We start from the raw sequence: 23,000 nt of genomic DNA on the forward strand, positions 1-23,000 counted from the left end.
AACAAGTTTATACGTATAGCACAGGGAACTATATTCAGCATCTTGTAGTAGCTTACAGTGAAAAGGAATATGAAAACAAATATATGTATGTTCATGTATGATTGAAGCATTGTGCTGTACACCAGAAATTGACACAACATTGTAAACTGACTATACTTCAATTAAAAAAAAAGTTAGAAAAAAAGAACAGTTTATTTAGAAAAGTATAAATTCACTTTTAATTATTTGATGGGCCTGGTGCTGATGTCTTTCTAGGAGTATCTGAGACTACCTCTTTTACATCTTGGCAAAAGAAATACATAAACACTTCAAAAACCTAAAATCTAAGAATTAGGTGGCAGATTTTTAAAAGTCACCTTCTAGACTTTGCTAAGGACTGTCAGATAACAGTTAAACCTGTTTAGGCTACCAGTGGATTTGAAAGGCTATGAGTCTCCTCCAGTCAGCACATAATAGCAAAGAACACGTTATTTCTTTAATGATTCCTTTTACAAAGAATACCTTGAGTGGCCCTGATCATTTACTAGTTCACTGTTTCTTTCTCTCCAAAATATTATATTATAAAAATAATACAAATCAAGAAAGAGTGTTAAATAATTCTGGGTAATGATTAAACAAATCATATTTTATAATCTCAACTAGTTCCTCATACAACCTGATTAATCTTTAACACTCCCTAGTTATTCCTTTCTCCAGTTCCCATGGCTACTGACCCAGATCTTTACTACATCCCTTAAATCCTGACTCTACCCTCATTTTTAACATGGATCCTGCTTCCCACCCCTACAATATTTAAGCATATTCCTACCTTAGAAACCCCTTCCTCTCAATTCCATATTCCTCTCTGCCTCATTCACAATGAAACATCTTGAGTAATCTACACTCATTCTCTTTACTTCTTACCTCCTATTTACTCTTCAAACCATTCTAATCTGACTCCCACACCCACTACTCCATAGAAACTTCTGTTAGGGCACTAATGATGTCTAAATTGATCAATCCAATGGATATTTTTATGATTTCATCTATTCAGTCCTCTCACCAGTATTCAAGTCAATTCACTTATTCCTGCCTTGATTGCCTCATTCTTCTGGTTTTTCTCTGATATCTCTGACTGTCCCTTTTTACTCTCTTGTACAAGCTTTTTTCTCTACCAGTCCCTTAATATGATCATGATGGCTTAAAATCTCTCCACAAATTCCTTGACACGCCTTTCAAAAGGTAGAGCCTAATTTTTCTTCCCAGTCCTAAAATTCCCACCCCCATAAGAATGAGCTGAACTTAATGATTCATTTCTAACGAACAGAATAAGGCAGAAGTTATGCTTTCAGCCTAGATCATAAAAGGCACTTGGGTTGCTCTCACTTGGATCACTCCTCCTGGGTGAAGCCAGATGCCCTGTCATGATGACATTCATTAGCTCAGTGGAGAGACTAGCTGGTGAGGAACTGAGGCCACCTTCCAACAGCCAGCAAGAAGCTATGGCTTCCCGCCAACAGCTGTGAGAGTGAGTCATCTTGGAAGTAAATCCTCCAGCTCCAGTCAAGCCTTTCAGATGACTGCTACCCTAGCCAATGTCTTCATTGCAACTTCATGAGAAACCTTGAGCCCGAACCACCCAGTTAAGTCACTCCCAAAGTTCTGAGTCACAGAAACTATGTGATAATAAATTTTGTTGATAAAAAAATTTGTTGTTTTAAGTGGCTAAATCTGTGGGTAGTTTGTTACAAAGCAATAGATATCTAATCCAATGGTGTTTCTCAGTGTTCTATCCAAAGCTCTTTATTATTTCCAATCACTCTCTCAACTCTCCACATGTGTAAAGCTAATATTTATCTGTAACACAGATTCCTAAGTTCCAGACTATATGATACCTTTACATCAATTTCAACCAGCACCAAAACAACCTCTTTCTTCCTCCAACCTATTCTTACCTCATTTATCATCATTCATCCAGGAAAACTAAAAACCTGGATTTTATCACATTCTTCCTTTTCATTCATTGAACATGATTTCATTCACGTCCAGTCACTAAAATCCTGTCAATATGACCTCATTATTTCTCTCTAACAATAGTTTCTAAGAAACCTTCCCTAAGCTGAAATGGCACAAAGGAAAGAAGCAATTACCTTAGGACACATCTTGCACAAAATGAACTGATAAAGCACAGATGCTCAAAGACACAGTTCAAAGCTTTCTTGATTTGTATTATTTTTATAATATAATATTTTGGAGAGAAAGAAACAGTGAACTAGTAAATGATCAGGGCCACTCAAGGTATTCTTTGCAAAAGGAATCATTAAAGAAATCATTACGGCAACTTGATGCTGAGATGCTGTGCAGTTTCCAGGGAAGGAGCTTATCAGTGCCACCCCTGCTGTTGGGCTGCACCCTGCCTTTATAACAGCTCGCTGCAAAACAAACTCTGAATGCTATTCTCACTTTTTGCCTATTTCCCATAAAAGCAAAAGTCCTCTTTGGATGTCTTTCAGTTAGCAGAAACAGGTACTAACACAGGCCTTTCCTAAAAGTGAAGTGGGGCAAAGTAAACTATCAAAAAGTGGGAGATATCTGTAACATGTTTCACATATAAAGTGTTCTTGCCCAAAGGGGGAAAAAAAAGCTGAATTTGGTTAAGCTTCTAGCTCTAATTATCAGTTTATAAAAAAACACAGAGGAACATACTTAAACATAACACAAGAATATTATCAGCAAAATCCAGAATGTGGAAAATCTACAGAACAAATGATCTGCTTTCCTTAACAAATGAGTGGCAAAGGAAGAAAGAGGGAAGGAGGACCTACAGAATAAAAAAGACACAGTTTATGTATGGATTTTATTTGGAATCCTGACTCAAACAAACCAACTGGTGAGGGAGGGCTGTTTGAGAAAAATCAAGGAAACTGAACACTGACTGGATATTTGACAATATTAATAAATAATAATAATTATTATTATTTAGTTGTAATAACAGTATTGTGATAACATTTTTTAAAAAGAGACACCTTAACTTTTAGTAATACATACTGAAATACTCACAAGTGAAATGATAAAGGGTCTGGCATCTGCTTTAAAGTCATCCAATGGGTTAGAAAGGAGCTCATGGGAGTATTAATAAAACAAGGTTGACTACCTGTTGATAACTATACAAGGTGGATGACAGGAATTCATTTTACTATCCTCTTTTGCATATGTTTGAAAGAAATTTTCTATAATAAACGTTTTTTCTACAACAAAAATTGCTTACAACACTTGAATAACTTTCCGCTGCTCTAGGGGTAAAGTTCAAATTCCTTAGCATGGTCGAAGAAAGCTTTTCATTATCTGGCCCCTGCTTCTCTCTCCAGCCCATCTCGGTATTTGTCCACCTGACAGCCCAAACTCCAGGCCTAACAAGCTCTTATTCCTATGTCCTCCAAAAATATTTATTCCCTCTCTCTCAAGCAGTTTTCTCTCTCTGCTCATGTGGCCAATCTCTCTTCATCATTCAGATATCATCAGCAAGCCTGCTTCTTCTAGGAAACTTTTTCTGACCCTCCACTTCAGAACCCACCTTTGTAACCCACCTCCCCAAATCTTATGCTTCCCCCATCACAGCTCTTACTTGATGTACACCCCTCCCCACCGCCCAGTAGATTCTAAGTATCATGCGAGCATGGACTATTTCCATCTTATTTACCATTTTAACCACCACCTTCCTACCATAGTGTCTGGCACATAGTAGGTACTCAATAAACATTTGATAACTTTACAAAAGGCATGACCTCTACCAACTTTCTAATTTTCCAACTCCTAACATATCTGTATCTCCCTCAATTTTCTTTCCTTTGTGCTCATGATTCAATAAATGGTTGGCTGTTCAGTATTTCCAAATTTATATCATTAGCCTTCCCTGGTCATCTCATCTAATAAAAATTCAGCTAACAAATTCTGTGCCATAATCTAACAGATCTTCATCTCTAGGCCTGATCTATGCCTCCAAATACCTTCTGGACTCAATCTCCTGTTATCTCCCTACAAACCTTTTCACTAAAGCTGCTCAGAAATTCTCAATATCTCTTTAACGCATCTTATGTCCTCAAGTTTCCCAATTTGTGCATATTTGCTATTGCCTGAACTGCCCTCTTCTCTTCTACCTTTAAGTCTCAGCTCAAATGTCTCTGTAGCCTTTTTGAGGCAATGTTCCCTTATTTCTACTGTAGAATTTATCATCCTGTTTTGAAATTATGTTTAAGTGTCTGCTGTGCTAGATGGTGAGTTCCTAGATGGAAGAAATTCTCTCTCTCCTTCATGCTCATATCTCTAGCATATATAGTAAAGTGCCTATTAAAAAGTTGGTCCCAAATAAGCTACATTATATTGTTTCTAATAATTAAGAGGATGAGCTTGAGCTGAAAAGGCTGTCTGAATCTACTTTTCTAAAGAAGGTAAACAGTTTCTCTGTTCTGTATTGGCCAGAATAATATACTAAGCATTTTCAAAAACTGAAAATTTACATATTACGAAAATAAAAGAAATGTAAAATAAAAAGATCATGTATTCCCAGAGGACAGGTTTGGGTCTGGGCCCAGACTCAGAGGAGAAAATCCATGCTGAGGTGGGGTACTATTCAGTTCAGAGCAATTCCAGTGATCCTATCCAACCCTGAGATATTCCAATATCAATTCCTGGCATGGGTTGACTCTAAAAGGCCAAACTAGTTTAGTTCAGAATTTTCATAGCCACCCTAGAATAGACCTCCAACCAAAGAGCCAGACCAGAGCCCAAGTCATCTTGGAAACAAGGAATAAATAGAGTGATTGTTATTTACTGCTCTGCTTAAAATGCTGTGCAACTAATGCAGATATTCTTCCTGGAAGATGTAGTTCCAAGTTATCAGCCACATGCAAACCATTAAGATGTACCTTCAAATCCTTCCAAATCCTAATGTACTCAGACAATATCCAAGTGCACAGAATTCACTGCCAACATTCAATGTGCCTCCTACTTTCTCTTTAAGTGAGTACCTATTCTTTTCCCATCTTTACTGGACCTTCTCTAATTTTGGATTGGGTATCATTTTATTTTACAATATTTCTCTGCTGTTTCTCTGCAAGCAAACACTTTAACACCAAAGAACAAGGGAAAAAAACTTCTACATATCCATTAGTGAGAAATATGATACTTCCTTCTGCTGGCAAGCATCATGTTTTATAGTCTAATCTCAGAAGGGAGGATAAGTAATGGGGAGTAGGGGAGAAGTATATTTTAAAAAACTATATTTAGCCAGTAAGACAAGGAGAGATTTGTCAAGATATTCAGAAACTAAAGGGGCAAGAAGGTAGGAAAAAGGATATGCTAAAGGAAGAAAAATAGCAAAGAAGGATGATTCTGTCTGGGCTAGAAGTTCCCAAGAACCCTAGTTTGGGGCCTCTCCAGAGTGGCCCTAGATTCAGACCCACACAAATTTGGGGTTTGTGGAGTAATTTCATTCCGTGGTGCCACTCACTGCAATTACTCTACTTTGACTATTATGGACCGGGTCCACAGGATTTGGGTTGGGTTTCAGTAGAAGTAATAATCAGAAATCACTTCTACTGAAACACAACATTACTCTTCATTTATCTGAACTATGGGATTTCATACTTCCAGACTTTTCAGGATATAATGTTCAGTTGCCTCTCTTTCATGGCTACCTAAAGATAATTTTGAACAATGTACTTAAATCTCATTCAGGTTTGGTCTTTTTTCCCCCTTTAAAAATTATGTAAAGGAAGTTGATGTTGAAAGTTATACTTTTTACTCCTGCAGGCTTGTCTTTAGTAACGCAAAGATTGCACTCTTCTCCTTCCTCTAGTGAAAGTGAAGGGTAATGGAAAAAGTCAGAAAGCCAGATATTTGGAATCCTGATAAAACTGCTTGCTGCTAGCTCTACGATCTTGAGCAAATTACTTAAAAGCCTGGAGCCTCAGATTCCAAAACTGTAAAATGGGGATAATGAATACCTTACTTTGCAGAGTTACTGTAAGTAAAAGGTGAAAGATTTATATCTGAAGAGAAACCAGAGTATGAGTTATTGTAGTAAAATGAATTAAGGGAGCCACTAGACTAGAATATAAGCTCCAAAGAAAAGGAATGGTCTCTATCGTGATCTCTGTTAATTCTTGCTTGCATGCACATGCACGTGCACACACACCCACACACACCTAGCCTAAAGCAATAATAACTAACATATGGTTGGCGCTCAATAAATTGTTTAAATGAACGAAAAAGTACTAGTGTCCTCATTCCTCTCACTAACCCTTCTTCCATAATCATAATTTTTTTTCCTGCGGTCCTGTATTATTTTCTAAAGCCTTCAGGACATTCTATTTTGTCCTTTTAAGAGGCTTCCTCCCTCTCACTGGCTATTATTAACCATTCAGAGACAGTACCTTTGTAAGTAATTTCTCTAATTCCACCCACCTTCCATTTTTAATGCGATGGGGGTGGAGGGAATAATCTGAACATAAGATTCATAGCAATTCATGGACCTGCCCACGGCCACCAATTCATGTTTAACGACACTGAAGCCCTAAACTCAGCCCTCCCCAGAATATAACTTTCAGGAGACATCGCACTATCCAGTCTTGCTTCGCTAACAAGAGACTCCTGCATAGGAAATCCTCGGCTCTCCAAAGTTAAGGTGTGGGTTACGTTCGCCTCCCGCTGAGTGGAGGAGTGCGTCCCGCGAAAGAGACACTCAACTTGGGCAGACAGGAGGGATTTCAGAATCCTTCGCGTTGCTCGAGGGCCAGTCATTTCAGGACCTGGCCAAGCTCGTTTGACCACACTGCTCGAAAAAAGCCGCGCTCTTCAAGCCCTGGAGAGAAGCTAAGGGGCGCGGCCGTCTACAGGGCCTGGAAGGACAGTATCAAGTCCCTGACAATGTGAGGAAATCGCACGGACCGCGAGACCGGACCCTTTAAGCCACGATTATAACCACCCTCACCCACCTACAACCGCGCCCGAACCCCTCCGCCACCAAATACCGGACCCTAAGAAAGGAACACGGCTCGCCCCCAGCCCATTAAACACAAAGCCGATGCCTGCTTATTGGCTGTGCTAGCATCTTCTTCACCCTTATTGGCTATCCGGTGCGTAAAACCCTCCCCCACAAGGGGACCCTCTCGTACGGCGGCACCCCCAGCCTAGCAACCTCAACCTAGCTACCAAAAAGCCCGGTCCCCACCTGCACCCAGGGATTGCGACCCCCGAGGTGCTCGGAGCTTGGCCCCCGAGGACTTACAGTGTAGTAGGAGAGCAGCCCTGCGTTGTAGTCCAGCACGAACCAACGGTACTGCCAGCCTTTCATTACGTTAGTCCATTTACTCAGCGGCCCTTCCATAATGGACGCCATCTTGGGAGCCGCCAGTGACAACAAACGGCCTGACGTCACTCGCCTATAAGGCTTTCAGCATGGGGGCGTGGCCGCCGCTGTCAGGGGCGGGCCCGGGGCGGGGCCATCCCGACGGACTCGCCTACCCACGCCCCCAGCTCTCAAACTCAAAAACACTTTGGCAGCGGGTGGTGTGTAAGACTCCGTGCCTGGGATGTGAGGAGTTCAAGCACGAATACTGCTATTAATATTATTTATTAACATAAATAATTTTACTACCCATGATAATACCTTACATGTCCAAGAGATTTCACATGATATTCATTTATACATTAGTTTCACAAATTCATTCACTTAGTAACTGTTTGCTGTTTTGAGCTAGATGTATGCTCTTTTAGGCTTTGGATGTTCAGCAGAGACTGCTGAACTGCTATTCAGGAGAATAGGCCATAAAATAAATAGTAAATTATACAGTATATAAAAAATTGCTAAGTGTTACGGAGAAAAAGCAGGGAAAGAGGCAAAGAGTGGGGGCTGCAATTTTTAAGTACCAAATAGGGAAGGTCTGAATGAGAAGATAGCTTTTGGGCAAAGACCTAAAGAAAGTGAAGGAAGGAGTCTGGGGGAAGGAATAGCAAGTGCAAAGACCACGAGTCTGGCATACTGAAGGAACAGCAAGGAGTTCATTGTGAGCATACAGTGAGCCCAGGAGAAAGTAGCAGGAGACAAGGTCAGATAAGTAAGGGCAGATCACTTAGGGCCTGTAAGGACAATGGAAGTATTGTCCCACTATACTGAGGTGCTGTTTGAGGTCCTGGGAATGCAGCAGTGAAGGAGACAGGCTCCTTGCTTTCTAAGAGCTTAAATTCTGTGACGGAAGGCAAATACTAAACAAGTAAACAAGAAAAATACCTAAAAGTGATAAATGCCTTGCAGAGAATTTAAGTAAGTCTGTGTAACAGGACACCAAAGGGTATCTACTTTTATCAGGTGGTCAGAGTTGGGCCCCTCAGGAAATGACTTTTTTAAATTGAGGTGTGAAGGATAAGAAAGAGGTAGACATGCAAATATCAAGAGGAAGAGCTAAAAAAGGAACTAAGAAGTGAGGCATTAGCTACAAGTGGTTGTGAGGCCAAAGGAGAGTTTTTGTCTTTTAATTTTTAACTTTTTGGACTTAAAAGTATTTTGTTTATTCAGGTACTGTGCTGTGAAGCCCTCCTCTTTTGCTGATAACAGAAACTCTAGGGAAAAGAATACCACTGAGGGAGCTAAACAGAACCGACTTCCTAGCAAGTCAAATTGGGTGAAGATCTAGAGTAAGATTAAATTGATTATACTTGATCTGCTCGATGTCTTTTTTTTCTTAGTTCTATTGAGATAATTGACATATAACATTCTATAAGTTTAAGGTATAAAACATAATGATTTGAAATATGTATATATTGTGAAATGATTACCATACTATGTTTAGTTAACATCAATCACCACCACCATTATTTTTTTTTCTTGTAATGAGAGCTTTTAAGACCTACTCTCTCAACAACCTTCAGATATACACGACAGTATGGTTAACTATTGTCACTATGCTTTACATTACATTCTAGAATTTGTTTATCTTCTAACTAGAAGTTTTAACCTTTTGACCAACTTTTAATTTAATGTAGTCCCACATGTTTATTTTTGCTTTTGTTGCTTTGTACTTTGGTTGTCATATACAAAAAATAGTCATTGCCCAGACCAGTGTCAAGAAGGTTTTCCCTTCAAAATTAAGTCTTTAATCCATTTTGAGTTAATTGTTGTGAGTAATGTAAAATAGGTGGCTAGTTTCATTCTTTTACATATGAATATTCAATTTTCCTAGCACTATTTATTAGAAAGACTGCCTTTTTTCCAGTGAGTGAGTAGTTTTGGCTCCCATGTCAAATATCAGTTGACTGTATGTGCATGGGTTTATTTTTGGGCTTTTGATTCTGTTAATTGGTCTATGCATCTGTTTTCATGCTGGTGTCATATTGTTTTGATTACTATATATAGTTTGTAATATAGTTTGAAATCAGGACATGTGATGCCATGCCTCCAGCTATGTTATTCTTTCTCAGGAGTGTTTTGGCTATTCAGAGACTTTTTGGCGCCAAATGAATTTTAGAACTTTTTTTTTCTATTTCTGTAAAAAATGCCATAGGAATCTTGACAGGGATTGCATTGAATCTATATGTAGCTTTGGGTAGTATAGACATTATAACAATGTTAATTCTTCCAGTCTATGAACACAAAATATCTTTCCATTTATTTGTGCCTTATTCAATTTCTTTCATTAATGTCTTATAGTTTGCAGTGTGCAGATCTTTCACTTTGTGAACAAAAACTATTATAAGCCATATCAATAAACAAAGAATGCTGTGGCTATCAATTCATCAGCCACTACTGCCAACTCAGGATGCAGACAAGCAGGCAGCCCAGCCTCTGCAGCCACCCCCAAAGGTGCCCCTGAGGAACATGAAAGAATAGGACACTGGCCCTAGATGCTAGGTGCATATCAAAGGAATGATTTCAGTGAGCCCAGGTGTTTGCACCTTTCCACACACAGAAAAGCACTAAATTCTTTAACTTAAGATGTTTGATTTTCTTTAGTTACTAAATTCTTTAACTTGAGATGTCTGATTAACAGTAATCTTTTAATGTTCTGACTACTTGGTCTTTGTTGTAAAAATTCCTATATATCCTAGCCTCTCCCCTATCTCTTCAGAGCAGTCCCTCAGAGGGATCTGAGAGGCTGTCGCCATGGGCTCTAAGGGGTTCAAGTCCTCAGAAGTGTCTGCTGAATAAAACATAGTTCTCAACTTTTAGGTTGTACATTTTATTTCAGTTGACAACCTCCCAGGTTAGATTTTTTTTGTAAGTATTTTACTGCTTTTGTTGCTATTGAAACCGTGCCACATAGAGTTAACAGACGCTGGCACCTTAACAGAAATCCTTGAGTGGGTCTTACAGAACAGCAGATAAGAAAACAACTTGTTAGAAACTGCTCTGCTTGTACCTGCCCTTACTGATTAAGCCTTCCTTGTTATTTTTTTCCCCCTTTCTCTAATTGCATACTCTTCAAGCTTCACGTAGCCTAGGTAATATATCACGAGACTTCTTAACCACCCTTCTGACATATGAGTCACTATAGAAATGGAGGCTTAAGTTGTTTTTCCAGAAATGCAGAGTCAGCTCCTGCCCAGTTCAGACTGTCTAAGACTTGTGGGGACCACCAACCCTAAAACAGGGACTGCTCAGAACATCAACTACCTCACCTTTTCCCTACCTCCAATCACCTTTCCCCACATCTAAGACTACCTTGCTTCTTTATCCCATAAATATCTCAAGCCTCTCACCTTCAGGGAGGCAGATCTGAAATTTGTTCTGTCTCCTTACATGGCTACCTCGTGAATAAACCCTTTCTTGGCTGCAAACCTCGGTGTCTCAGAGTTTGACATGCTGTGAATTGGGCAAACAAAGCTGGTTCGGTAATGCTATTGTAAACAGAATTATTTTCTTTCTTTATTTTTTTTCCATGTAATTCATTGTTAGTGTACTGAAACACTACTGATTTTTGTATATTGATTGTATCCTGTAACTTTACTGAATTTGTTGATTAGATCTAACAGTTTCTTGGAGTTTTCAGGATTTTCTATATATAAAAATGTCATCTGCAGGTAGAAAATTTTACTTCATTTCCGATTCAGATGACTTCTATTTCTTTTTCTTGCCTGACTTCTCTGGTTAGGACTACCAGTACTATGGTGACTAGGAGTGGTGAGAGTGAGCACCCTTGTATTGTTCCTGATCTCAGAGTAAAAACTTTTAACCTTTCACTGTTGAGTATGACATTAACTGAAGGTTTGTCTTAGTTGACCTTTATTATGTTTAGGTATATTCTTTCTATAGCTGGTTGAGAGCTTTAAATCATGAATGAATGTTAAACCTTGTCAAATGCTTTTTTCTACATTTATTGAGATGATCATATAATTTTTATTTTTCATTCTATTAATGTGATTTGTCACATTTATTAATTTGCATGTTGAACCATCCTTGCATCCTAGGGACGAATCTCACTTGTATGTGATCATTTTAATGTGCTGTTAAATTTTATTTCCTAGAATTTTGTTGAGAATTTTTGCATCTATATTCATGAGCGATATTGGCCTATAGTATTTTTGATTTTGTTTTGTTTTGTTTTCCTTTAGGGTCTATGTCTTGCTTTGGCATCAAGATAATGCTGACCTCATAAAATGACTCTTGAAGTGTTCCCTTCTCTTCAATGTTTTTGAGTTGAGAAGGATTTGCATTAATTTTTCTTTGAATGTTTGGTGAAATTCACCAGTGAAACCAGGAGCAGTGATACTTCATCCATAGTAACAAGGAGAGCAGAGAGTACGCATTCAAATGCCATGGGATGGTAGCTTGGTGACAGAGAGATGAATAAGTTTCTATCTGCATTTAGTTGAGAACAGGCTCAAAGCTTAGTGGTTAAGAATGTGGAATCTGGTGCCGCAGTACCTAAGGGTGACACCTCAAGACCATTAGTCAGTAGCTGTATAATACTAGGCAAGTTTTCTAACTGTTCTGTGCCTCAGTTTCTCCATCTTTAAAATGCAGATAATAAAAGTTGGTTGTCTTCAGGATTAAATGAGCTCACACATGTAAAGAGCTTAGAACAGTATCTGGTAGACACCAAGTTTTCAATAAATACTTGATCTTTGAATTTTCCCAAAGAAATTTGGCATGAAAAAAGAGTGGAAGGTTTGAAAGAGACATTCAGAGAGTGAGAAAGCAATGGAAGTGGAATAGGCTTGTTGGGCAGTTGTTGCATGCCCATTGAAGATTTATGGTCATGAATTTAAAGTGAGACCAGTCAACAGGGATATCAGCTTTCCTTCAGCAATGTCACACTGTTCAGAAGTAAGCTCAGAGTATGCAGAAAGCTGGATTTACCCAAGTGAGCCAAATGAAGGGAGGGGACAATTAAGTTCATTATGCTATCCAGGGATGTGATTGTAATTACGGACTAGGAAACCTAGTTTGGGTTAGGAAGGGAGAACAGGAGGGGAAAGACTGAGGAACTGCAGATCTTACTAAGGTCAAGAAAGTGCCAAAAGTGGGAGTAGGTGACCTGGAAGAGTAAGAAGTGGTGGTCAAAAGATGGGACCCCTGAAGTCCAGATTTTGGAAGTGAAACAGTTGTTGATGAGAACAAAGACTGAGATATGACCACAGGTGTGGATGACTGAGGTCAGATAGAGGAACAGAGCTGAGGATGAAGAGGTCCAGGAACATAGAAGCAAAATGTTGTAAAGTATTGTCCTAGGAGGTACTGAGAATAATGGCAGGAATACCAGTGTTAAAGATGAGAGCTAGGAGCTACAAATCGTCACTGAATGAAAGCTAATGCCCAGAGGGTGGGTAGATGACAAGGGAGGGGAAATGGCTTAGGGGCAGCAAAGGGGAGCGTTTAGTCCTTACAACACCCTGTGGGATAGATAGTAACACACCATTTAGCTGATAAGAAAACTGAACCCGAGAGATTTGCCCAAGTTCACAGAATTACTAAATAACAATGCTATCATTCAGTACAGAATTACTGAGCACTTCCTATGTATCAGGCACTGGGCTAGACACTGATATTAATCAAGAGAGTAAGATCCCTCCCTAAACAAGAGGGAATCTGATACAGAAGAACAATATATAAACAGACAATGATAAGAAAGTGTGATAAGTTTTTCTCCAATCCAAAGCTCTCTCCAATACATAAACATTCAGTTAGCACCCCTCCCTCCAAATATAAGATATTATGGAAGATGCTGGGAAAGATATATATGTATCATTTTCTCTCTCACTTCAAATGTTGTCTCCATGAGAATAGAGATTTTGTCTGTCTTGCTTACAACTGTATCCCCAGCAACCAAAGCAGGACCTGAAATATGGACCATAAGTATTAACTGAAAGAATACTCTCCGTTCACTTGCAGAGAACTTCTGATCTAGTTCAATTCAGCAATTCAATGTATTAAAATTGTGTCAAGTGAAAGACAATGGTTTATGGATATGTGGATGCAGTCCCTGCTCTCAGGCAGTTTCCAGTCTAGTGGCAAGGATGGGCCATATACACACAAGTCAGAGGAGAATAAACATCATCAAAGAGGTACAAAGAAAGTGCAATTGGAAGTCATTGACAGTAGAAACCTGGTCAGGGAATTGAAATTGATGGTCAAGCAACAGGGGTGCTTTTTAAGAAAAGGCCATTCTCATAATTACTGATAGCATATTACATAAGATTTTTCCTACACTCAAGAGTTACCCTGACCTACAGGCAATATGAGTTCTTCATGTTATTCTTTGCACACTAATATTTGTCTTCTTTAAGGAATTCCACAGACCTCAGTATACACGAGGAATATTTTCTTTATCTGTTTGTTGACTTTTCTGTACTTTTGCATAAAAAGTGGCAAAATGGAATAAAAAGAACTTGACCCTAGAATTAAAGACATGAGGATGAGGTATCCTGGCTCTGCTCTTTTGGCCGTGGGGCCTTGGGTATGCCTTTGTAGGACTTAAATTCCTATTCTGTGATCATGAAGTTAATCATCTCTATCTAATTTTAGGACTATATGAGAATATATCTGAAGGGGACAGCAGCCAATAAAAGTTATTTTCCAGTTTCCACATTCCTTCTTTTTCTTTGGGATTGCCTCTTTCTTATAGATTGTAATTTAACAAAGTTTGTTGAGAACAAAGCTCATGTTTAGCACCTTCAAGAAAGCTAAAGGTGAAGAGACACAATTCCTAACCAGCAGCTGACCACGGGCAAGAAACATGCATGCAACTAATGTAATACAAAACCACTCTTTCCTTTTGGAGATATATATATATATATATATATATATATATATATATCATTAATTCCACCATTTATTGACTATATAACCCTGTGCCAGGGATTTTTTTCCATGCACTGTGCTAGGAGTGTTACATACCTTATCACATTTAATCATCACAGTAACACTATGAATTGTTACTCTTCATATTTTACAAATAAGGAAACTGAGGTTCACAGAGAGTAACTATTTTGCCCAGGTACCTAGTAGTATTAATAGGTGAGTATCTGGGTCATGTAAACATGTCTGTCATTTTGTTATGCTACATGGCCTCCCCAAAATACAGTACACACTTCTCATAAAAACTGAATATTCCAGAAATGTTATTCAGCAGAAAACCTCACGTTGCTGATGTCTTTGGTATAAACAAAGTGCTCGGATCTTGAAACATCATGATTCAGACTGCTAAAAGATTTACAGTACACTGTAATTACTACTCCCCTATTCACTTTTTAAGATCAGAAACCAGATCATATTCATCTCTGTAGCTCTAGAAACTAGCCCAGTGTCTGGCACACAGAAGTGTTTACAAATTATTATTTGATTGTATGTATTCTATTAAAACTGATCTCCTAAGTTCCAAAGACTGTGCTAAGAACCATCACCTACATTTTCTTCTTTAATTCCCTCAACAGTTCTTTAAGATTTGTAATATTATGCCCATTTTACAGATGAGGACATTAGGACACATAGTTATTGAGTGGCTTGCCCAAGATCACACTGTTCGTAAACAGCAGAACCAGAATTAGAATGTAGGGTTGTTTTTTTTTTAACCCCAGATCCATTCTACCCCATCTGCAAGCTATATTTGCATAGTCTGTGTATAAATAAAGGTCTTAGACATGACACAAGCAGCATCGTCAGCTTCTAAATCAGTTTTAACTTTAATCAGGGTCACCAGGCATCAGCAGGCTCTACTTAGCTTCAAATGTCAAAACGCAGGTCATCAGGAAGAGCCAGGAGCAAGGACAGTTCTTGACTCTTAAGACCATGTTCAATTGCACAGCACTCTGTCTACATTCTACACCAAGTGTCAAACTACATGCTTTAGATCATCAGCTAAAATTAAACATGGCGGAGACACATCAGCTCTCATTCTCACATTCCTCAGTGACTGGCCCCTCGCAGAATGAGGTAGCAGCTGAGGCAGAGCAAAAAAATGAGGATTAGAGTCAGAATCAGAAGGGAGAGATGATGTTAACCATTAAACATCATAAACACATCAAGGACAGGAACTGGGAGCAATTCATCCTGCCATGTAGAATATCTATGAACATTAAACTAAAGATGTGATTTTAGAGATAAGATTTTAAAACTCAGTAAACCATGGAATTAAATGGGAGGGGATAAAGGGAGACAGATGAGACCAAGGTTTCTAACTTGTACAACTGAGTACTTAAGTAATCAAGTTTTTTTTAAAGGAAGAACAAAACCAGCTTGTGTTTCTCAATATGAAGTTTCCTTCCTTTACACAGATGTTTAGAAATGTGCTTTGAAAAATGTTTTTTCTTATTTTATTTTTTTAGTGGAGGTACTGGGGATTGAACCCAGGACCTCATGTGTGCTAAGCATGCATTCTACCACTGAGCTATTTCCCACCCCTCCAAAATGTGCTTTTTAAAAAAGTTTCTAGCTAAAATGATTTCTAACTTTCCCACAGCTGAGACTGTAGGTGCAAATTGCTTAAAAATGCATTCTGTTGTTGCTGGTTTGCTGCCTTCTCTTCCTAAACTTACCACCAACTGCTTTTTGTTATTGTCATTGTTGTGTTTCTTAATTGGCAGTTGTTGGGCATCAAATAAAATAATATTTACAAAATGCTGCCTTCTTAAGGGAAAACACAGAAACCTACAAAAACTTGATTGTCCTTTGCTGGGTATAGAGGAAACAGAAGATTGAAATTAAATATAGGAAAAGCAAAATAAGACATAGCAAACAAATCTCAATTCTTTCCCATCCTTTCCTCCAGCTAGAGAGCAAGAAAGGGAGATCTCAAGTTTAGGAAAATGCAGCTACGGTTTTGAGGGAGAAGGGAGCTGGGGAAGGGAGAGAAAGTATTTTAGGAGATCCAGTCTCTGTAGGACTCCTGTGGAGAGAAAAGAACAATGTACTCATCTATCGCCCCCACCCTCTAATGTCCCCTTGGAGACCCACATTCCAACTACTCTGGGCTTTCAACATTTCACAAACATCCTCCCTTCCTTGGATGGGGCTGACTCTGCATCCCCTTGTGTCCTACACGTACTCTGAACAAATTTCTAACAGAGAGTCTGGGACACCTTATTGACTCTAAATGGCCCCCCTTAACAGGAGGTTCTTCGAGGACTCGGTAATATGTGCATCCGCAGACTAAGCTCAGCGCCTCATACGGTCAGCAGTGAAACAGTGGAAGGAATTTAGCAGCACCAGGCAATCTGAATAAAAGGTGAGGGGAGCCTAGGGAAGCTGGTGTGCTGGAAACAGATTTCATTTATATTTTGTATTTATTTGGGTTGGTTTAGAGGAGCTAATAGAGATAGGAGCCTTCCTCAATACATGTCAAGGAAAAAGTAGCTTCTCAAGACTCTAATCTCCTTGAGGTCAGTGACTTATTCAACTGCATAGCCCCAGTGTGAGCCCCACTGCCTGGGACACAGCAGCCCACACTGAATGTTTGTGAAACTGATCTGACCCGAGCTCCTTGACTTTCTCTTGTTACAGTCGACCCTTGGACCACATGGGGGTTAGGGGCGTCCACCCTCTGCAGAGCAGAAAATCTGCATATAACTTTATAGTTGGCACTCTGAATTCAAGGTTTCCCACCTACAGATTCAACCAACAACCAGTTTGCAATTGTACTGTAGTATTTACTGTTGAAAAAAATCTGGGTATTAGAGGACCCATGTTGTTCAAGGGTCAAATATATTCCTTTTCCTGAGGTGACCTTTCCTGCTTTCTCTTCCTGGGGAACTTTTTACTGATCATGCAAGTCCCAATTCAAATGTCAACTCCTCTTTGAGGCCTTCTTCTGACATCCACCTTATACCAACAGCTGGATAGGAGATATCTTACCCTTTACCATGTCCCACAGCACATTACACACTCCTCTAATACAGGCAGCAGTTCTCTCACAACATTCTTAATGAGTTCATCCACAATGTATTGTGACAGTGTATGGGACATTGCCAGGACAAGTTTTAGAAGGGCAACTCTGTGTGCTGGGACTAGGATGGATGACATGTTGGAATCAAGAGACCATGGTCTGTAAGAAGAGTCAGAGGAGAGAGGATGGAGACTGGATGAAAGCAAGAACAGAAGGGGCAAAAAGGAAGACGATGCAGAGGAGAAATGTTAAGGGATTAGGGAAAGGGAGAAATCAAGGTGGACTCCAGTTTTCCAGCTGGAGAACGCAGGAACAGGTGTGGATTTGGAGGAGCCCTGATAAATGTAATGTTGGACATGTTGAATTTGAAGTATGTGACACATCCTGGTAGACACAGATATTCAGGAGGCAAATGGATACGCTAATTTGGATCTCAGGAAATAAACCTGCGCTAGAATTATAAGTTTGAGAGTTTCAATTCAGAAGTGGTAGCTGAAGGCATGGGAAGTACTGAAATCACCCAGGGAATGTGGGCAGAGTGTGTGGTTCAGGAGGGAACCCTGAAGGACAACAACATTTAAAGGGGAAAAGACAAAAGACAGAGAGCAAGAAGCCAAGAAAAAAAGACTAAGAATGAACAATTCGACTAGGAAAAGAATGAGAGGTTTGGGGAAAGCCAAGACTGAGGGCGAATATTTCAAGGTCATGTACAAGAAAAGAAGAGGCCTCCTCCCCTGTGGACTCTATTTATAAGGTTATTGGCAGATAGTTTGAGGGGAATTGGCAGGATTAGAAGGTCTTTGGCAGACAGTTTTGGGGGAAATACGGGGTGGGAGACAGGGAGTAGACTAGATAGTGAACTTTAAGAAGATGATGAAATTTGAAAGGAGAGAGGGGGGGCCCCGTGAAATGCAAAAGGGGAGCCTAGCTGAGTTTAAGGATACAAACTATTAGTAGCACTGGTTTATCTGTTTGTGGGATTTTTTTTTCCCCAGCAATTCTTAGCAATTTGACCGTAGGAGCAGAGGAGGCACATAACTGGAGTTATTCAAGGTTAAGGGGATTTAAAGGGTAGCTGTGGCAAAAGGACTGGGAAGAAAGAATTGAGAATATTGATTGAGGTGAGAGATCATGAGATCTAGGCTGATTGTGGCAGGAAGGAGGATAAATTAGGGGAAAGGAGTCAAGAGGATCTCCTCTGAGGTCTGAGAGATTTAATGGAATTAAGAGAGGCTGGAGGATAGAAGGCCATCAGCAGAGAGAGGAATCTCAGATTTCAGAGCTAGAGCAGTTGGAGGTGATGGAATGTTAAGGGTATAGCTGAAGAGTGCTGAGAGGTATAAACTACAGCAGACCTGGAAGTCAAGGAATTGTGAGGCCACTATGCTGGAAAATTCATTCACATGGAAGCTGAAATTACCCGTTTGGTGGCGGGGCTTGACGCTGAGGGGAAAGGTTCGGGACAGGTGCTACAACTTTAATGAAGGAAGTTACTAAATGATGAGAATAATAAAAGGAGATTCCTTTGAGATTCCCAAGTTTTCCCAGGTGCCTAAGCAAAAGACTCAAGAAGCTAAGTTGAATTTTGTAAATTGTTTGAGTTTTCCAAGTTATTTGTGGATATCCACTGTCTATGGTATCCCTTCACGTGACCAGTACATATATCCTCCAGTTGCTGCCCCCAAATAGCATCAAGAACTTCTAGGAATCTATCGATATAGAAATAATCAGAGATTTATGAGTACCGAAACCCTGGAAAACAACCCATATGCCCAACAAAATGGAAATGGTTAAATAAATTACAATAGATCTGTATAATGGGCTGAAGTATAGCCACTAAAAATTGTTTGAGATATAATGATAAATGAATAATTGATACAAAACTACACATATGTATAAAATGATTAAAAATTATACCTAACGATTCTAATTTTATTAAAAATGTACATATCTTTTCAGAAGACTGTAAGGATACAGAAATATCTATAGTCAGTTTGTGGGATTATGATTGATTTTGTTTTTTTCTTTATACCTCTTTTGAATTTTCCAAATTGTCTACAAGTCACAGACATTGTATTTATAATGAGAAGAAAATGCCATTTTGTGAAGGAATAAAGAAGAATATTTTTTAAAAATACCACTAGGTAATTGTGTCAGCTCTGAATTTTCCAGGTTTTTGTCTTCTGTAATCACAACATGCCTGCCTTCTTAAGGGGCTGGAATAAACAAGCATCACAGTTCAAACAGTGATATCCCCTGTCAGATCCTGCCAGGACAGCCTTCTGCCCCAATCAGGAGCCCTGCAGAATTCCTACACCCTCCTCATTCTGTGTCTGGGTCTCCATGTGAGCTGACACTGCAAAATGTCAATTTTGCACACTTAGAGACAAGTCACAGCAGCCATAAATTCGCAGTGTATTCATTAATTTTTTCAGTAAAGTAGCCCCACTAGCAACAGTTCTGTGTCAAGCCCTGAATCAGGTGCTGAGGACAAAGATCAGTCATGCATGGTTCCCGTCCTCAAGGAGCTCAGAGCTGAAAAACAAATGCATTGCCACACAAGACGATTCACTGTAAACCAGTGGTGAGGAAGGGTGTTATGGGAGCACGGGGGAGGTATCTAAGACAGCCTAGTGACAGGGAAGAGTGTATCAGTCTGCACAGGAAACAAATAGCCTTTCCTTTCCATGTCCACTGCTATCACCTTGGCTCAAGCCTGCACCATTTCATGCTTGGATCATCACTGTACCCCTTAGAGTTATCAACTCCACTATTACTCACTTCAGCCTGGCTTCCACACTGACTGTGAGAGCCATTCATATTGCTAACGAAAAGACAAAATTTAATTCCTTGCTTTCTAGTCCTACTTTTTGTGTCACTCTTCTTAAATTCATCTCAGGTTGTTGATCTATGTTACATATTTGCTATTTCTGTCCCCTCTGTGCTGAATGTCTTTTCTCCTCTGTGTTTGTCTAAAAAATACCCACTCATCTTTCAGGGTTCTGCTAAAGTGTCTGTCATGTCTTTTATGAAGATTTTCTTGGTTTCTCCTTCAACTAGTTTAGATTACCATTCCCACATTTGAATGGCTACTATAGCACTGGTAACACTTTCTTGCATTTATTGGTTTACACATCTGTCTTTTTCATTAGATTATAAACTCTTTAAGGGCAGAAGAATAATTTTATTCATCTCAGTATCCGAAGTACCTGGCCCAGGAGATGGCAAACTTTTTTTTTTTTGGCAAATATTTTCTGTAAAGTGCTGAATAATAAATATTTTAGGCTTTCTGGGCCAGACATTTCCTATCACAACTACTTAACTCTGCCATTGTAGGGCAAAAGCATAAATGAATGGGCATGGCTGTGTTCCAATAAAACTTAATTTACAGAAATAAGTAGCAGGATAGATTTGCCTTTGAACCATAGATTGCTATCCCTGACCTAGTGTATGATGGACTTACAATAAATACTTAATGAATTTCTTTAGACTGTAGAATGAAGCAGTAAAGTTAGGATTTGTATCCCATTACATTCTATAGCAGATGCTAATGGTTTCTTGTACATTTATTCTTGGCATTCACTTCTACACACTGAAGGCCACTTATAGGGAATACTTATAGCTCTTGCCTGAAGATTTTATTTATTTATTTATTTTTTCTGTCCAAAGAACACACTTGGTGTGGGGGCAGAGCAAGCTAGGAGTTTCAGAGATATAATGTCACGAGAAGCAGTTCCTAACTCAATGATGGATTGATGGATGGAGAGTTGGTGGATAGTATCCTAGCCTTCCCACCCTTCACTGGGACACCTTGAATGTTCCTGTACTGTCTCCCCCAGTTCCCCAGCATAACTGAGCTCCAGTTGGCTACCATGATAACTAGCTTGATAATGTATACATTTTTGGCTTTCTTCCCTCCCCTGTCCCACTACCTTACTCCAACCCAGGTTTCCTGACATCACATTCTAAATAAGTTACTTGCATTCCATCCCAAACCAAGACACATACTCATTCTACTACACCACAATGTGTAGCCCTAAGACCCCACTAAAATGTTTTTGTTGCCTGTAAAAGTAACAACTTATTAGTATCCCATAAAATATTGGCACAGAATAATTCAACTATCATAAAAAATAAAAAGGAAAGAAAAAAGAAGAGAGCTCTTAGAGACTGGAACACAGAATAGACTCTGCTATAAATCAGCTGTGTGACTTTGGGCAAAACACTTAACCTCTCAGACAAAGAGACTTTGTTCCCTTTCTGGGTTTTTGAGGAGACAAAATAAGAAAAGGTATTAGAAATGTCTAAGTCCCCCAAATGGAGCTCTAAGATGGTTTTCTCTCCAAGGCTAAAATCTTTTTCTTAGTCTTCATTCTCCTTGACCTCAGTTGACTTATTTTATTATACAACATTGTTACTCCTAATACTGTTTTGTTCATTGTCTTTTTCACCTGTATATGGCCTTTCTCGTTTATATTGCTTGCTTCCAAGGGCAGAGGCTTTATCTTATGCTTATTTATAATTAAGTGAAGTCATATATTTGAAAATGTGGACTGCGGAGTGCTTTGTCATTATTTACTTCATTCCATCAACATGTTTTGAGCAGCTACTATATGCCCATCATTGTGCCACACATTCAGGACACAGAAAGAAGTAAGATTTGGGCTCTGATTCAAGAGTTTAGTGAAGGAGACAGAGTATAATGGTATATAAATAAATGATCATACAGTGAGACATGTGTTAGGGTAGGGGAAATGATGGAAGGTTTTAAAAGCTCCAATAATGGAACTATTTGCCTGAGAGAGACGGCAGCAAAACTGGATTCCAGTGCTAACTCCACCCTTTACGAGCATGGAACTTCGGCCAAGATTCTTAATCTTTAGACCTCAGGTTCTTAACTTCGGAACTGAGAATAAGAATACCTCCCAAATTCACCATGAGGATTAGACAAGATGATAAACACAAAGGATCCCGTGTAGAACTTCTACACAACACCAAGCGCATTCCTTTTTCCCACTTCTTTCTAGGAAAGGTAGGAAAGTCTTCCCAAAGGAATGGCATCTGAGCTGAGCTTACCAACATGAAAACTTTGCTTTCTTGCTCAGGGAGGAGAAACTACACTTGTAGAGTAGCTACCAGGAATAGGCTCCCTTTCTGGGGTTTTCCAGAATGAAGAGGGGAAGAATATACTACACAAAGAAAACAGTTTAGGTAAAGACATAATGTTTTGAGACTATGTATGATGCATTTGGGGAATGGCATATCCTTCTGGATGGGGTAGGGTGAGGGAGACTGGTGAACTATGGTAGAAAAGGAGGGTAGAGAGAGAGAACCTGAGCCAGACTGAATACTGTTTGCAAAGTTCTTTTCCTTCTGATACCTACTGTTTAAAGTCTAAATATCCAACTACCTCTGCAGAACTACAGGCACAGTGTCTTTAGACAGAAAAAGTTCTCACAGATCCACAGGGTTCTAACCCTTAAGTGGAAGCATATCAATTACAAAGATCTAACCTCCTATCTAATTCCCAAGACTACACAGTGATTTCCAAAACATGGGCCTTGGTGCATAATTTATGCTTTCACTTTGTAGCTTTGTAATTAAATCCGCAGAGGATTTGGAGATACATGGCAATACTGGTACAAC

The 23,000-nt window shown here is 39.3% G+C and overlaps 1 protein-coding gene across 6 annotated transcripts in view; it reads right to left on the reverse strand.

The window, feature by feature from the left end:
• The window catches only part of OSBPL9 (oxysterol binding protein like 9), a 203,056-nt gene that overhangs the window by 115,025 nt on the left and 65,031 nt on the right, over window positions 1-23,000 (reverse strand). For 2 of the 6 annotated variants that reach the window (XM_006200471.3, XM_031684261.2), the window contains exon 1: window positions 7,268-7,387. The exons of 1 other annotated variant lie outside the window; for it this stretch is intronic. In XM_006200471.3, coding sequence (XP_006200533.1) covers window positions 7,268-7,378 — 111 coding nt within the window. In that variant the 5' untranslated portion in view covers window positions 7,379-7,387. Of the gene's footprint in view, window positions 1-7,267; window positions 7,616-23,000 lie in introns of those variants that run through there. 3 more of the 6 variants (XM_006200473.4, XM_006200472.3, XM_015236147.3) reach the window with 3 other exon arrangements.

Source organism: Vicugna pacos, chromosome 13 (genome assembly GCF_048564905.1).
Source record: "Vicugna pacos chromosome 13, VicPac4, whole genome shotgun sequence".
NCBI classification, from domain to species: Eukaryota; Metazoa; Chordata; class Mammalia; order Artiodactyla; family Camelidae; genus Vicugna; species Vicugna pacos.